Source organism: Mustela nivalis (genome assembly GCF_964662115.1).
Source record: "Mustela nivalis genome assembly, chromosome: 4".
Classification (NCBI taxonomy): Eukaryota; Metazoa; Chordata; class Mammalia; order Carnivora; family Mustelidae; genus Mustela; species Mustela nivalis.
In genome coordinates, this window is record NC_139023.1 from 111088484 (window position 1) to 111105380 (window position 16897).

Sequence of the window (16897 nt, forward strand, 5' to 3'; positions counted from 1 at the left end):
GATCGACACCATGTACATATATAATCACAAACTATTTATAAGGCATGTATATCCATAGCAAATTAAGTTATCCTCTTTTACATCATTTCAGGTAACTATTTAGTGTACAGGTACTAAGTTCTAATCATGCCAAAATATCTAGGATTTCCTGTCCTGCTTTAAGTACCAGAAAAGTTTTATACCACAGCAACAACTGTGAGTCTCTTAACCGAGTAACTTAAAATAGAGATGATAGCAAAACATGCCAGTATGGTAGATTCATTTCTTCCCTGAATGAAACTTATAGTTTAAGAAACAAGAACCCAGATGGAACAGTCGCTTCTTGCTGAGCTGGCTGCTGTCAGTTTTCCTGCCAAGGTCATGAGTAGGTATGTGAGGAAGGGAGTGGTGCTGTGTCTTATGCATAGGACGGAGAGCTGAAGTATAAATTGGCTTGCAATGGAAGAAAATGATAACACCAATAGAAGTACTAAAATCTGAAGAGGTTAAAAGACTTTTTTTTAGCTGTTTCTGAACTAAATTAAAAATATAGGATTATTTCTGTCCATCCTACAATGTTGGTATCTTCAATGCTAATCCTAAATAGTAAGAGACTCCTTGTATCACTGATTTTATTGACTTGTCTCTATACTTCGAAAATCCTTGTTCCTGACCTCATTTTTCCACAAATGGATGCAAGCTGGGAAGGTTCTTTGTACCAGACTTTTATAGAAGCACATTTATTATCACTTATGGCAAAAAGCATAATTTCTCTAATTGACAATGCTTTCTTAAAAGATGAACTTTGGGCAGAGCTAAATTTAAATCATGAACCTATCAGTTGTTAGCTAGGTAAGGTTAATCAAGCTACTTAACATTTGGGTGTCTCTGTTTCTTTACCCTAAAAAAAAGAAACCAGAATAAGTCATTCAAAGGTATGTTAAAAGGATTAATTGAAATCATATTAAATTTTTTGGTAGGATGCCAGGTATATATCTAGAAACCCGTGAAAAATGGTAACTATTATTAATGTATAATTTCTCACTCACACAAAATCGTATTCTTATTAGGTCTGCTTTACTATGAGTAATATACTCAAATCCTTTTGTCTCCAGTAATTTCAGGGAGCATGCAACTTAAATTCAACAATGTTCTAATGTCTTCCAATGCGTAAGTCACATTTAACAAAAGGAATCCTCATGCAATGTTGGTGGAGATGTCAATTCGTGCAGCCATGATGGAAAGCCACGATGGAACCTGTGGAGGTTCCACAGAAAATTAAAAATAGAAAAACCATATAATCCAATAATTCCAATACTAGGTATTTACACAAAGAAAACAGAAGGACTAATTTGAAAGGATATATGCCTCTGTATGTTTACTACAGAATTATTTAAAATAGTCAAAATATAAAAGGTTGGTATTTAAAATATATAAAGAACTTAACTCAGCACCAAAAGAAACACATATAATCCAACTGAAAGTGAGCAGAAGACATGAAGAGATTGTTCTCCAAAGAAGACAAAAAAATGACCAACAGATGCAGGAAGAGATGTTCAATATCAGAATGAAATCTTGCCATTTGCAACAAAATGGATGGATCTATAGAATATAATGCTAAGCAAAATAAGCCTGTCAGAGAAAGACAAATACCATGTGATTTCACTCATATATGGAATTTAAGAAACAAAACAGAAGAAAGGAAAAAGAGAGACAAGCCAAAAAAAAAAAAAAAACCCTCAAAACAGACTCTTAACTATAGATAATAAACTGATGGTTACCAAAGTAGAGGTCGGTAGGGGGATAGTTGAAATAGGTGAAGGGGACACCTACCTTGGGGACCTGGGTGGCTCAATCAGTTAAGCATCTGACTCTTTTATTTCAGCTCTGGTCATGATTTCAGTGTGGTGAGACTGAGCCCCATGTTGGGCCTCACACTGGACTTGGAGAATGCTTAAGATTCTCTCTCTCCCTGTGCTCCCCACCACTTCCAGTTATGCTCCCCACCCAAAAAAAGAGAGAGAGAGAGAAAGTAAAAAGAATACACTTATCTTGATAAGCAATGCTTACTGTATAGAATTGTTGAATCCCTATATTTTATACCTGAAACTAATATAACGCTGTAAACTATACCGAAATGAATAAAAATTTAGATAAGTAAATAAAATAGCCAAGATATGGAAGCAACCTAAATGTTAACTGATAGATGAATGTTAAAGGAAGATGTGGTATGTATTTGTACACACACACACACACACACACACACGGATGTTGTGCAACTATAAAAAAAAGATAAGATCTTGCCATTTACAATGATATGGATCGACCCAGAGGGTATTATGTTAAATGAATACTTAGCATATTTTCTCATACTGAGAAAGACAAAACCATATGATTTCACTCATATGTGGAATCTAAAAAAAAAAACAAAAAACAAAAAACAACAAATGAATAAACAAAAAGAACCAGACCTATAAAATACAGAGAACAAACTAGTGGTTGCCAGAAGGAACAGGGGCTCTGGGATGGGTGAAATGGGTGAAAGGGAGTGGAGGATGCAGTCTTCCTGTTACATAATGAATAAGTCACAGGAATGAAACATAGAAGGCATAGCATAGGGAACATAGTCAATGATATTGTGATAACGTGAGGTGACAGATGGTAGCTACACTTCTGGTGAATACAGCAAAAAGCACAGAGAAGCTGAATCACTATATATACCTGAAACTAATGTGACACTGTGTGTCAACTATAGCCGAATTTAAAAAATTTTAAAAACACAAACTTTTGTTCCACAGAGATAAAATTTCAAATTCAATATAAATTAAGAGGTAATACAAAGATTTAAATTCGTACCATAAAAGTACAAGATAAACGTGACTTCACAAAAAGTGGGAAAGGGGAATAATGATTCAACAAAAAAATTGAAGTACTTGTTTAATAAAGTCCTTGTGTATCACAGCATTAACAGTTAAATAGATTAAACCATAAAGCCTAGAAAAAGATTCTTCCTATTTCTGGATAGAAGAGTTTTTCTAAGTTTCAAAGATGATGGAGAAAATTTTGATTAGATTTAATAAAAAGATTTCAAAACATACTTATGCTTCAAAACATATAAAAGAAAACCGAAAAGTAACAGAACCTTATGAAAACAGTTACAACTAATAGAACTTTAAAGAATCAAGATCTTTTGGTTCTTTTTTTAAAAAAAGAACTCTTCTAAACTAGTGAGAAATAACACCTCTGAAAAAAAATAAGTATAAAAATAGAACAATGATAAAGAATAAAATGTTTATAACAATTCCTTCAGATTCAAGTTTATTGGGAATTAAAAATAAAAATTAAAGTATCACTTTTTACAAAAGATTTTAAAATTATAAATCTCTTAGGAAAAGTTTGAAAAGATAAATAATATCAGTCTGGGGGGAAAGGTTCACTAAGAGTTAATCAGGCTTTTTTCCGATTGGGGAGGTGGGTAGAGATTGTCATTTTTATTTTGCTATGAAGGAGATAAAAAGAGAAATCATAGGCTGAGGATTGGAACAACCTTCAACTATTTGCTCAAGAACACTTTCCTCCTTAAGTACATAAATGATTTTTTTTCCAAAGGCCTTAATATTAATAAGAATGGAAGGACCCAAAGAGCCCCAATTTCTTTGGAAGTGCAGGGGACAGGAAGAGAGGAGCAAAGTCTTACTGGAAGATGAGGTGAACAAAAGAGCTTGTTTGCCCCACCGTGCCCCTTTAATTGTTTATATTTTTAAAAGAGCCCCAGATAAAAGTCAATGTAATGTGGAAAATCACATCTGGTTCTTTTGGGGTCTCTTTATTGGTTTTGTTTCTTTGTTGGGGGGGAGGGGCTAGGGAAAAGGGAGAGACAGAGAACCTTAAGCAGGGCTTAGAACCTAAGCCTAAATCAGGAGTCCAGCACTTAACTGACAGCCACCCAGGCACCCTGGTTCTTTTGTTTTAATCAAGATTTTTCCAACGTAATTTAGAACAAATAACTTAAAAACAAAGTTATAAAACAAAATATAACCATGTATTTCCTATTAGAATCCTTTAGATATAATCAATGTACAAAAATTTGTTTTTACAGTTTCTATTTTTTGCTTCAGGATTATGTGCTGTGTTGTACTGAAAAGGAGAACAGTTATGGGGTTTTAATCTGGTGGTACACAACCAGAGACAATGGGGGAAATCGGGAAAGCTAGAAAGGATATCTGTCATTTAAAATATAAGATGCCTGAGTGACTCAGTCAGGTAAGCACATGCCTTCAGCTCTGGTCATGATTCTGGGGTCCAGGGATTGAGTCCTGTGTCTGGCTCTCTGTTTACCAGTGAGCCTGCTTCTCCCCCTCCCTCTGCTCCTCCACCCCACACCTGTTCTCTCTCTCTCTCTCCCAAATAAATATGATCTTTAAAGATAATATTAGTAACATACATACATATACACACACATATGAACTATGCTTATGAGTAGAAAAGTACTATATCCCACCAATAATTATTAGCTTTAACTTTCAGGAGTCACGCAATAATGCAAAGAAGTCTAATACAATACAAAACACAGAGCTATGACAGCTTGGGCTTTAGATGCAATATACAGAATAAAAATAAAACAATTACAGAGAGACTGGAAGAGCCACAGGGATAAAATACTGGCCTTATAATTGTACATTTCTTTTTTTTCTTTTTTTAATCAAAATTTTAACTAGTCACTTAAAAAGCTGATGTTTGACAATTACATTGCCACATCCACCCATATTTATAAAATGAAATAGGTAAAGTAGAAGAGTTCTAAGGTTCAACTTCCATGATTAATTTATTCTTCTGCTCTCGTGTTCTATGAATTCTATGCCATGCATAGCTATATAGAAATACTTACTGGAAAGGTAAGCTGCCAATAATAACAAAATAAGACTTTAACATACTGGCAAAATCCTCTACGCCTCACTCCAACCACAAACTTGTTCTATCTCTTTGATGGGGTGGGGGTATTTTTGGCTTCTATTGGCTTGTTTTGCTATAATCTTTTAATACTGAGTCAAGCTTGGGTTTCTCTCATCACTGGATGATGGGAATTAAGTACATTTCCGTTCCATGACAAAAAAATAAAACACACATACACAGAGACACTCCCTTTTGGCTTTATAATATTAAGATTATTTGATACACCAGTGAGACATGTAATCTATAATCATAACCCTTGAGACACCTTTCCCATACCTATTTAACTACAGAACAGGTATGTGGGCAAAATAAAATTGAAGAGAAATTCCAGATTGAATTACGGTTCATTTCAAACAATTAAAAGTCTTCTAAGTGTTCTTATGAAAATATCAATCTTATTTTCATTCCTAAGACAGATGCAATTCAAGGTTAAAGAAACAAAAGGGTCATATTTGATGTGCAGAAGATGTTTATAAGATTTCCACAGTAGTGGAAACTACTAGTTGCGTATAATAAGTAAAAATCAAAGTAAGAAAAGTTGTCAATTACTCTAGATTGTGTATAAAGCTTTATATTTGTTCCTGATAATCAAAATATTTCATATACAAAGTAAGTACTCCATGTCTGGTGGGGAAATAAAACACAAAGACAAAATAAATTTTGTTTTTGCTATCAAAATAAAAGAAACAGCTGATATTTCGCAACTACTTTTTTAAACGTTGACATCCTTTTCTTTCAACATTTCTGTTTTGAGGAGCAAATTCTTCTGACTGAAATGGAATATCACTCTTCAGGTTTGAAAAAATTTTTTAAGCCACTAGCTCTTATTTCCTTAAATCACTATCTCTGTAATAGAAGGTAACATTAGGAAGTATATCTTCATCAGTCACATTGGGAGACATTCCATTCTGTAATTTTCTAGGATAGAGGAAGATGGACCCCGTCTCTCCAGATATTCTCTCTGGGCATTTTGAAAGGTATAACACCATCTTCAGTTTGCTAGGACATCATTTAATTTATCATAGGAGTCCATGTGAGAACAGCAACTAGCTGATTGTGTTGATAGAGTTCATCAAATTAAGCAACATTTTTGAGCTATATATCCTGAATTTGTATATGCTAATCAATACAACTTTGAACTTTATTATTCAAATATAACTTTATGGGTTTAATAGACATCTGGAATGGAAAAACACCCATTCACAGACTACCATGGTTGGTGGTAGTAAGAGAAACAAAGTAACTTTTTACAACATTGTTAGTCTTGGGGCACCTGGGTGACTCAGTGGTTTAAGCATCTACCTTGGGCTCAAGTCATGATCCCAGGGTCCTGGGATCGAGGCTCACATGAAGCTCCTTGCTCAGCAGGGAGCCTGCTTCTCCCTCTCCCCCTCCTCCTCAATTTTGCATGTACACTCTCTCTGTCAAATAAATATATAAAATCTTTCAGTAAATAAATAAATGAATAAATAAAATAAAACATTGCTAGTCTTTCAAAAGCCTTTACCATTTACTTGAGGGGGTTTTCCTTCAATGTAATTAGTCAAAGTTGTGAAATGCATTAAAATAAAAAGTCTATAAAGAAAAGTGGGTTTAAAATAAATATAATGAAGGTTTTTCTTCAGTTCAAGTTCTTGAGTGTCTATTATAAACTCTAGGTCCTACAGGAATATCAAAGAATAGATTTAAAACCTGACGACATGTAGCTTACAACTTCATGTGCATAAAGAAGCACAAAACATATAAGACTTTGCAAAGTCTTAAATACTGACAGAGGTATATGCCAGAGGCCAAACTAAAGAAGCAGAGACTGGTCTAGCAGCAGGGACGCCTCACTGAAGCTGAAAGGCAAAGATCACGAAGATGGTTTTCAAGATAGAAGCAACATAAACAACTCCAGAATGGCGCAAAACAGTATAGATTGTTTCTGAGAAACACAGATGTTCAATATTGCTAGAGCATGAAACAGAGGGAAGGGGAATACTCTTGTGGATAAGCAAGAGTAGTATGGAAGCATCCTGGAAGAAAAGCAAAAGACCAATACAGAACGGAAGTATCAGCTCAGTCACGAAGGAGCTCACTGCGCTAAGACTGACCTTTATGAGCAACAGAGAGCCAGGAACCAGAGAGCGTTAGCAGGAAAGCAAAGTGTTCACTGCAGTGGGAGACTGATCTTCTAAGGGTAATAATGTAGCAGACTGATCCTTCTAAGGGTAATAATGGTAGAATAGGAGGTTAATAATAGCATTTCAAGCTAAATCCACTCTTACTTCAAGAGACAGTTAACACATGATACAAAAGGTATTATCTTCTTTCTTTATAATATGCCTATATATAAAACACCTGTATATAAAAGCTGTTTATAGATATGATAAATAACCACTATCAGGATTGACATTAAAGCCCCCCCCCAAAAAATTGAGAAAGTATCTCAAGTCTTAGAATGCTCAAACAGCCTTCAACCAAAATACATTCCATTTTAGACACTGTCAACCAAAGTCACAATTCTCTTTGCTTTCTTGTTTAAAGGGACAACTTTCTTCAGTTTCTTTTTATTGTACTCATTTAATTTGGCCTGCTTTCTGCCCAAAGTTTTCACAGAAATACATTGAAATAAGATACCAGAAATAAGATACCAGAAGGAATAAAAATAAAGCCAGTTTAAAAAAAAAAAAACTGTAAGAAAGTAGTATGTACTTATGCAACGGGTAAAGTGAACAAACAAAAGATATTGAATAAAGAACTGAAGTTATAATCTTGATTATCATTACTCAAAGGGAGTAGCAAAGAAAAATTTAATTGAGAAATGCCCATTCTAGACAAATCAAAGTTGCATTTTCAAAATAAACATATTGTTCAAAATCTAAATCAAATCCATTAAGAAACTGGTAGGCAGAAATTGAACAAAGAAAAAGCTTGATTCAGAGGCTAAAATAAGCATTAAATGAATGTTAAAACACAGTTGAAATTTAGATGTGAAAATACCCATAAAGCATTCCTGAATTAATAGAACTGATTTTGAAACATTCTGCTTTATTTGGGAAATTATATGAGATTCAATAAAAGTGATATTCTACAAAGATCAGCCTCATCTTAAGATATTTACTTTTCATTTAGGCCCATTCCACCTGCTGTTTTGGATGTGGTTTATTCTATTTTAGATGAGTGGGTTTCTGAACACTAACCCTAACACAAAATCTGTGCCAGAGTATTAGCTTTTCCTTCTATCTCTTTTGGTATCTCCTTGTATCTACTGCTTAAGCTCTGCAAGAAAATTTAGTATTACCTTTGTTTTTAACTTAAACATGTAATACAGAAAACCCTTTGGAACTATAATCAGCATCTATAACCCAACCTAAAAATTTTAAATATCATGCTAACGCTTATAGTACCACAATTTATAAACCAACAATAGGGAAGTTTTCACTATGTCAGTAGATAAATTTCACCTAGTTAATGCCATCCTTCCAGCAGAGCAACATACTTACTTTCCATGCCATGTGTACTAGACATAAACCATATAAGTTTATAAATTGTGTGAGCATTCTAAATCAAAAAATAGAGGAAAACCATCTCTTTCTGTCATCTTCAGTACCACTGCTTTTAATGTTAACCTGGGGTATACAAAATGACAACAAATAAATGAACATCCCACAGCACTGGGAACACGCGGAGAAACATGTCAAAGTGCTAAATGCAATGAAAAAAAAACAAACGACCTACATGCCCCAAGACATGTTCATTTCATGAATGTAGTAGGGAATCGCTTTTTGTAAAGAACCAACTAGCAAGTCCCTTGGACAGAGAAACTCTCCCCATGCTGATTTGCATCTTGGATTCCTAAGACTGTTCTCACTTCTCACCACTCCCTGTTCTCTCTGTTCCCAAAGCTAGCCCTTGACTCACTATCATGCACTGTCAAAGGGACATGGCTCACTTTTAAAAAGAACCTACATTGCTCTCAATCACAGCGCCTACACGGACAAGGCTTTTACTACATTTTCACATGTTCATCTGAACTTTTCCCCTATTCCATTTCTGGACCACTCACGACTGTAAACTCAATAATATAGTCCTGCTTTAATCCTGATACAAAAGCAAACAGGAATTTACCCATTAGAAGACTTCAGGTTTGGCGGAATGAAGAAACAGAAACTTGCTGATGGGACACAACACGAGTCAGGGGTAGAGCACCTTTCCCACCCCCAATCCCCGTATTTCAGGGTATCCTGAAAGGACACAGCATTCTCAAGAGCAACACACAGCACTACACGGCCACCAAGAACATTCTTAAACAGCAGGCAGCCCCTCCTGGCTAGCTTAACATGCCACACACCCTTTGCTCACTGATGCAGAGCACCCAACAGGGACAGGGAGTTTACGAGTAAAAGCAAGACTGAACTGGCTAATTACTTACCTTCTCACTTACGGCAGGCTGGCTCGTTTAACTTTTTGTTTCCTCTCTTGTCATAGCTCAGCGTTGAATGGTTATGATTCAGCAGAAGTTTGAACCTGACAGTGAAAAAGAATATTTTAAGCAAAAATGCTGGAAATTACTGTTCTCCCCACTGCAGTCTGTCTTTCCTTGCCCTCTGTGTGTGTGTTTCTCTCCCGTTTTCTCTCTCTGCAAGGCAGCTACGTAGTGGTCTATAAATATTGACCCTGACACTTGCTCGGTACTTTAGTTGCTCATGGCACAGGTCTGTGTTACTGAACACCGTGGTAATACTCCGGCAAAGTTCTCAGCTGCTCAGACAAAGCTGTGGATTGGCTCACTACCCAGCAACCCTGTGCCTGCCTGGAAATACCATTTTGCTGCCAGCTTTACAGATGCTATGGGCTTTGCCTGAGGCCCAAATCAGGCACAGAAGGGCAATTATGAGGTTTGTCTGAAGAAATAGCGTTTCTTGAGCAGGTGAAGAAAAGGGGGAGGGGAGGCTGGGTGAAGTGAAAGACAAGAAAGGAAACATTTGCCTTTGTTTCAGCCAAACATCACTTCAAGCCCTTTATGAAAGTTACACCTAAATGTGGTTCAATCCAGCTTTGTAAAACTGAAGTACTATGTATTATGAATGGCCCAAACAGAGGCAAGCATTTTTATAATTGTTTTTAATTTTGCTTCTCTTTGAGTAAGGCTGTAGTAACTGAGTAATTGGTTGCAAAGAAATGTTTCAACACAGGTAAGCTCAAACACCAGAATGAAAGAAATGCACTGGAACGTATAAGATTAATCAGATAAATTTATGTATCTGAAAATTGTATGACTCAATATATTCTATTAACTAATTCTAAATTTTCAATCATAACAATTTGAATTATTTTAGTTTTTTTTTTAGTTTAAGGATAAAATATAAGTCGTGACTCTATATCGTTTGCAGGTGATATGTGCAAGGTCAGCATTTTATATATATATACACACACACACCACATATAATGTCTACAGTATGAATGATTAGAAAATAAATCAAATCCATATTTTCTATTCTTCTTGCCCTAGAATTATTATATGCTTGTTTTACTGAAATTTTGTCTGAGACTAAATCAAGAGTAAAGAAAACCTTAGAAATAATCTGGCCACTTACTCATTTTACAGATAAGAAAACCGACCCCCCAGGCCGGTTAACTTATCCACAGTTACATGACAAGTTTGCAGCAGAGCCAAACCTAGAGTCTGCCTTACTCTTACTGCTCACAATCTTCGCTCCTTCTATTATAAGAGTGATTGTTAAACTCATTTTTATGTTCAGAATCCTATCTTCATGTGAAATTTTACTGCAAACCTTACCAGTAAGAGCAAATATTACAGCCGGAAATTTAGCTAGCATAAAACAAAGGTTTGATTCCCAGAAAAATGTTATATGCAAAAACTAACTTTCTAACAACTGAAATCCATCTTTGTTGCATTCAATAATTAATATCTGCCCAATAAATTAACTTATTTCTAGGAGAGGTATACAGCTAACTGCTGAGGAGGCAAAGATAAACCATAGTTTCTACTCTCAGAGACCTTACAGTCCAATATCAGAGAAAAACAAGCTAATGACAAAACCGTGTTCCTGGGACAACAAAAACTAGCAGAGAGTGGTAAGGAGTACTGGAGAGCAGGCAGAGCACCCAATATGAAGAGGGGGTTCTTTGGGGAATTCCTCAGTCAAGACTTCCGTACATGATAGCAAGGCAGAAGGCAGTGAGGCAAACATGGGGAAAGAATGATACAGTAAAGACAAAGGGGCATGAAAAAGCATGGTATAGAACTTCAAGCAGTTTTTCTTGCTGGAGAATACAATGCAGAGCAGGAAATGGTTAATTTTTTTTTTTAAAAGACTAGAAGGATAAAAGTGATGATAGGTTTTATATATGAGGTTTTAAAAACATAGGTTTTATACATCATGCTAGCAGTCTTCAACTATTTTTGCTTACAGATCCTTAAAAGACTTAAATTATGGAACTACTCACACATTAGCAAGTTAACATTGACTATTTTTCATCTGTGGTGAAATAAGTACCTGCAGAGAATTTAATCTCTACCCTATTAATACACTAACATTTTAAAGTAAAACTTATAAGAATACTCAATGGATTATAAATCCATAATAATTAATAATTTGTCTATTTAAATAAAAATTTTTAACTCCTTTTTTGGAGAGAGAGTGAGAGCAAGAGCAGGGCATGGGGGGAGGGGCAGAGGGTGAGAGAATCTCAGGCAGACTCCCACTGAGTGCAGAGCCCAACACAGGGCTCAGTCTCACAATAAGATCATGACCTGAGCTGAAATCAAGAGTTGGCTGCTTAACCAAAATGGGTCACTCAGGTGTCCCAATAAACTCTACATGAAAATTCTACATTACTATTTTATTTTCCTGACCTTTACTGCAAACTCACTCCCTCACAAAATTTTCATCCAAAGTGTTTTATAAGTAAGTCTTTCGTTGTTTACTCTATTACTCTATCATACTTCTCTCCAACAAAAATCCAAGGCGTTAATTGAAATTTTTTTAATTGTTAAATTATCTATGACTGCAGGGCAATGTACCATGATAGGATTTAGGAAGGATGAAAGAGTACCTTTCTTTTGTAAAGTTAAGAATAAGATTGTTATGAATAAAGCATTGCTTTTAGCCAGATCAATATTAATAAAGAGTTTATGTGGAAGTTGAAAATCCGGACAATGACTCCATTAGAACCATCCATTCAAATGCTAAGTGAAAGAAACCAGTCTGAAAGGCTATACACTGTGTGATTCCAAGTATATGACATTCTGGGCAAGGCAAAAACTATAGAGACAACTAAAAGATCTGTGGTCATCAGAAGTTTGGGAGGGGTGGAGGATGAGTAGATGAAGCACAGCGGATTTCAAGGCAGAGAAACTATTCTGCATGATATGAAACAGTAGGTGCACGGCATTATGCATTTGGCAAAACCCATAAAACTGTACAACACAAAGACAAAGCTCTAATAAAAACTATGGACCACGGGTGTCTGCCTTTGGTTCGGGTCATGACCTCTGTGTCCTGGGATGAGCCCCGTGTCGGGATCCCTGCTCAGTGGGGAGCTTGCTTCTCCCTCTCCTTCTGCCTCTTCTCCTGCTTGTGCTCTCTCTCTTTCACTCACTCTCTCTCTAATAAATAAATACAATCTTAAAAAAAAAACTATGAACCAGTTAAATCCCTTCCCTTGTCTTCCTGAAAGCATGTGTTCTAAAGGAAGTATTATTATTACTTATTGAACATTTACCATCTAATAGGGACCTCAGAAATATTAACTTTAACACTAGAAAGAACCCTAATATAGAAGTATATTTTCACCTTTTTTTCAGTGGACAAAATTAAAATAATTGTTATGTGCTACTAAGAAGAACTTAAAGGTTTTATCTTCAATTTGACTGAAAGGTAAGGAACACATGAGGAATCAAAGGTATGAAGACTTGATATTGACAAAGTATCTGTTCTTCCCAACTTTATCTAAGGATTCAGTGCAATCCCAATCAGGACATTATTCTGTGACTATGTACAATGTGATACTGAAGTTTATAAGGAGAGGCAAAAAAAAAACCTAGAATAGTCAACACCAACATTAAAAGAGAACAAAGTTGTAGGACTGACACTACCTGTTATCAAGACTTACTATAAAGCTATATTAATCAAGACAACGTGGTGTTGGAGAAGGAATAAACAAACAGATCAATGGAGGGAAATAGCAAACCCAGAAACAGACTGCCACAGGTACAGTGAACTGATCTTTGATGGAGGGATAAAGTCAGTATAATGTAGCCAAGATGGTCTTTTCAACAAATGGTGCTAGAACAACTGGACACCCGTATGCAGAAAAGAAGAAGAGGAAGAAGAAGAATCAAAACAAAGGCCTTATACCCATCACAAAAATTAACTCATAACTAAATATAAATAAATGTAAAATTATAAAACTCATGGAAGGTAAAATAGGAAAAACGTAGAATACATTGGGTATGGCAATGACTTTTAGATATAACACCAAAGGTACAATGTATGAAAAAAAATAATTGATAAGTTGGATTTCATTTAAATTAAAAACTCTGTAGAAGACAATGTCAAGAGAATGAGAAGACAAGCCATAGACTAGGGGAAAATATTTGCAAAAGACACATCTAATAAAGGACTATTAATCAAAATTTCCTACAATTCAGCAATAAGTAAACAAACCCATTTTTTAAAATGGGCCACAGAAGACACATAGATTACAAATAAGCATATAAAAAAGGTGCTCCACACCATGTGTCATCAGGAAAATTCAAATTAAAACAACCATGAAATACCATTATACATCTAGTAGAATGTCCAAAATCTGGAACACTGACAACACCAAATGTTAGTAAGGATGCAGAACAAAAGAAATTTTCATTCATTGCTGATGAGAATGCAAAATGGTGCAGCTACTTTGAAAGACAGTTTGGTGGTTTCTCACACAATGAAACATATTCTTACTACAAGACTCAGAAATCCCTTCTTGGTATTTACCCACAAGAGTTGAAAAGCATATGCCCACACAAAAATCTTCACAGGATATTTTTGGAGCTTTATTCATAATTGCCAAAACTTGGAAAAAATCAAGATGAGTAGGTAAATTATGGTACATCAAGATAAGGGAACACGATTGATTCAGCACTAAAAGGAAATAAGCTATCAACATTAAATGTGTGTTACTAAGAAGTCATTCTAAAAAGGCTACATACTATATATTTCCACTTATAGGACATTCTGGAAAAGGCCAAACTGTGGAGATAGTAAAAAGATCTGCATTTGGGTGGGGGAAGGGGTGGGGGAGGGATGAAAAGGTGGGGGACAAAGGATTTTTAGGTTAGAAAAAAATACTCTGCCTGACTTTATAATGGTGGATACATGTCTATATACACGTGTTCAAGCCAACAGAATCTCCAGTACCAAGACTGAAGTGTAAACTATGAACTTTGGTAATTATGATGTGTCAATGCAGTTTCATCAGTTGTAACAAAGGACCACTCTGGTGGGGAATGGTGGTAATGGGCAAGGTTATACATGCATGGAGGCAGAGAATATATGGAAAATCTCTGTTCCTTCCATTTTGCTGTGAACCTTGTTCTACTCTAAAAAAATTCAAGCTTTGAAAAAGTCAGAGGTGGCTCCTCTCTTGGGTAGATGAGTCTTTGCCAAGATAGAGATTTAGAAAGAAAAGAACAGCTCTGGAATAGGGAGTTGGGAAGTGAGGAGGCAGTTAGTCTTTGAACATGATGAACTGTGTTATAGCCAAGTGAACATGGTCAGTAAGCACTTAAATATACTGACCTATAACATAGGAGAGATGAAGATTGTATCAGTTCAGTAACCTTCTATTCATGTTTTCCTGCTTGAAACTGTCAGCATTAGCCTATTCTCAACAGAGAAGCCAAAGCAGTCATTTAAAAATATCAGATAATAGGGGCGCCTGGGTGGCTCAGTTGGTTGAGTGTCTGACTCTTGATCTCAGCTGTGGTCTTGATCTCAGGGTCAAGTTCAAGATGCATATTGGGCTCTACAGTGGTTTTCAAGTCTACTTTAAAATGTGTGTGTGTGTGTGTGTGTGTGTGTGTGTGTGTGTGTGTGTGTGTATTGCATCTTCTACTCCAAAGGACATAAAAGCCTAAGGTCTTTTTTTTTTTTTTAAGATTTTACTTATTTATATGAGAGAAAGAGCACACAGTAAGTAACTGCGTAGTAAGCCAAGAAAGGGGCAGGGGGAGAAGGAGAAGCGGACTCCCTGCTGGGCAGCAAGCTCAACATGGGGTTCTATCCCAGGACCCTGGGATCAAGACCTGAACCAAGGGCAGATGTTTAACCAACTGAGCCACCCAGGCGTCCCTGGAGCCCAATTCTTATAATGATCCATAAAGCCCTACTTGTTCTGCTCCTCATTCTGTCTCTGACAGCATGAGCTAGAGTCCCTTTCATTTTCACAGCTCGAACCCACTTGTTCTCCTATTACTCCTTAAATGTGCCTGACAAGTTTGTCCTTGGTGTCCTCCTATTTGCTGTTCCCACCCTGATATGTTCTTCTAACAGACAGCTTCATGGCTAACTGGTTCACCTCCAGTTAAGCCTCTGTTCAAATGCCACCTCCTCAGTGAAGCCTGCCACCATCATACTATCTAACAGCAAACTTTCTTCTTTCTTGTTACTGCTTGGCTCTCCAATAGAACTGAAGTTGAATGACAACACAGATTTCATGTGCCTAAAATGAGTCAGTAATACATAATAATAAAGGCACAATAAATATGTTGTATAAATAACTGAAACAGAGATCTGTGGGCCCTATACCAACGTAAGTGGTTCCTGATATCAGTAATAGTAAGTAACCCCAAACCAACATTTAGAAGTTGGGCCAAGGAAGAGAGACCCACAAAGTCTGTGGAACGATGATGAATCTAAGCAGACCAATGAGAAAAAGGGTGAATGATGATGGAGTAGCAGAGGGAGAGTGGTTGATAACATCAAATGCCATGGGAAGATCAAATATGAAAGGGACTGAAATGAGCCTATGATATACAACATTCAGAAAGTGCTCAGATACTAAAGATCTCTGAATGGTGTATTTTAAAATGGTGAATTTTATGGTATATGAGTTCTATTTTGGCAAAGTAGGCATTCAAAATAAAACAGTGATCACAAATGGATGAGCTGTTTTCACTGAACACAGGAGGTCAGCAATTGAAGGGAGACATGGAAGAGAAGCTCTCTTTCAAAACTCTGGCCATGAAGGAAAGGTAAAGGATGATGAGGGTGGTGACTGAACACCACAAACAAAGGACAACTCATTATAGTGTAATGATGATGATGATAATAATAATAATAAAATAAAAGTAATAAAATATATATAATAATAAATATATAATAAATAATAAAATGAAATAATATATAATAAAATAATAATAAATAATAAAATAAAATCAGTACCTGTGTTACTGGACATTACTACTTCATTTTCTTTGTACGGCTGAAGAATATTTCATTGTATAGACACACCACATTTTATTTATCCATCCATCAGCTGGTAAACATTTGCATTGTTTCCACTCATGAGTTATTATGAATAAGGCTGTGAACTTCCATGCATATAGTTTTGCATGAACATATGCTTTCATTACTGTTGGTTTACTACCTAGGAATGAAACTGCTAGGTAATATGGTAATTGCATGTCTAACACTTTAAAGAACTGTCAAACTGTTTTCCAACACAGCTGCACCATTTTATATCCCCACCAGCAATGTATGAGGTTCCAATTATTGTACATCCTTATGAGCACCTGTAATTATCTGTCTTTTTTATTACAGTAATACTGGCAAATATAAGGTGATTATCATGGTTTTAATTTGTCTTTCCCTAAAGACTACTAATCCTGAGCATCTTTTCATGTGCCTTTTGGCTACTTACTCTTCACTTCCAGTAAATATAATTTCCCAGAAAACACGGGACCAAA

The 16897-nt window shown here is 35.9% G+C and overlaps 1 protein-coding gene across 7 annotated transcripts in view; it reads right to left on the reverse strand.

The window, feature by feature from the left end:
• Positions 1-16897, reverse strand: part of BMPR1B (bone morphogenetic protein receptor type 1B) — a 399701-nt gene that overhangs the window by 147997 nt on the left and 234807 nt on the right. For 5 of the 7 annotated variants that reach the window (XM_082728089.1, XM_082728087.1, XM_082728083.1 and 2 more), the window contains exon 2: positions 9350-9444. The exons of 1 other annotated variant lie outside the window; for it this stretch is intronic. Coding sequence is in view for 1 of the 6 variants with exons in the window: in XM_082728088.1 (XP_082584214.1) it covers positions 9046-9049 (4 nt within the window). In the remaining 5 variants the exon portion in view is untranslated. Of the gene's footprint in view, positions 1-9045; positions 9126-9349; positions 9445-16897 lie in introns of those variants that run through there. One more of the 7 variants, XM_082728088.1, reaches the window with a different exon arrangement.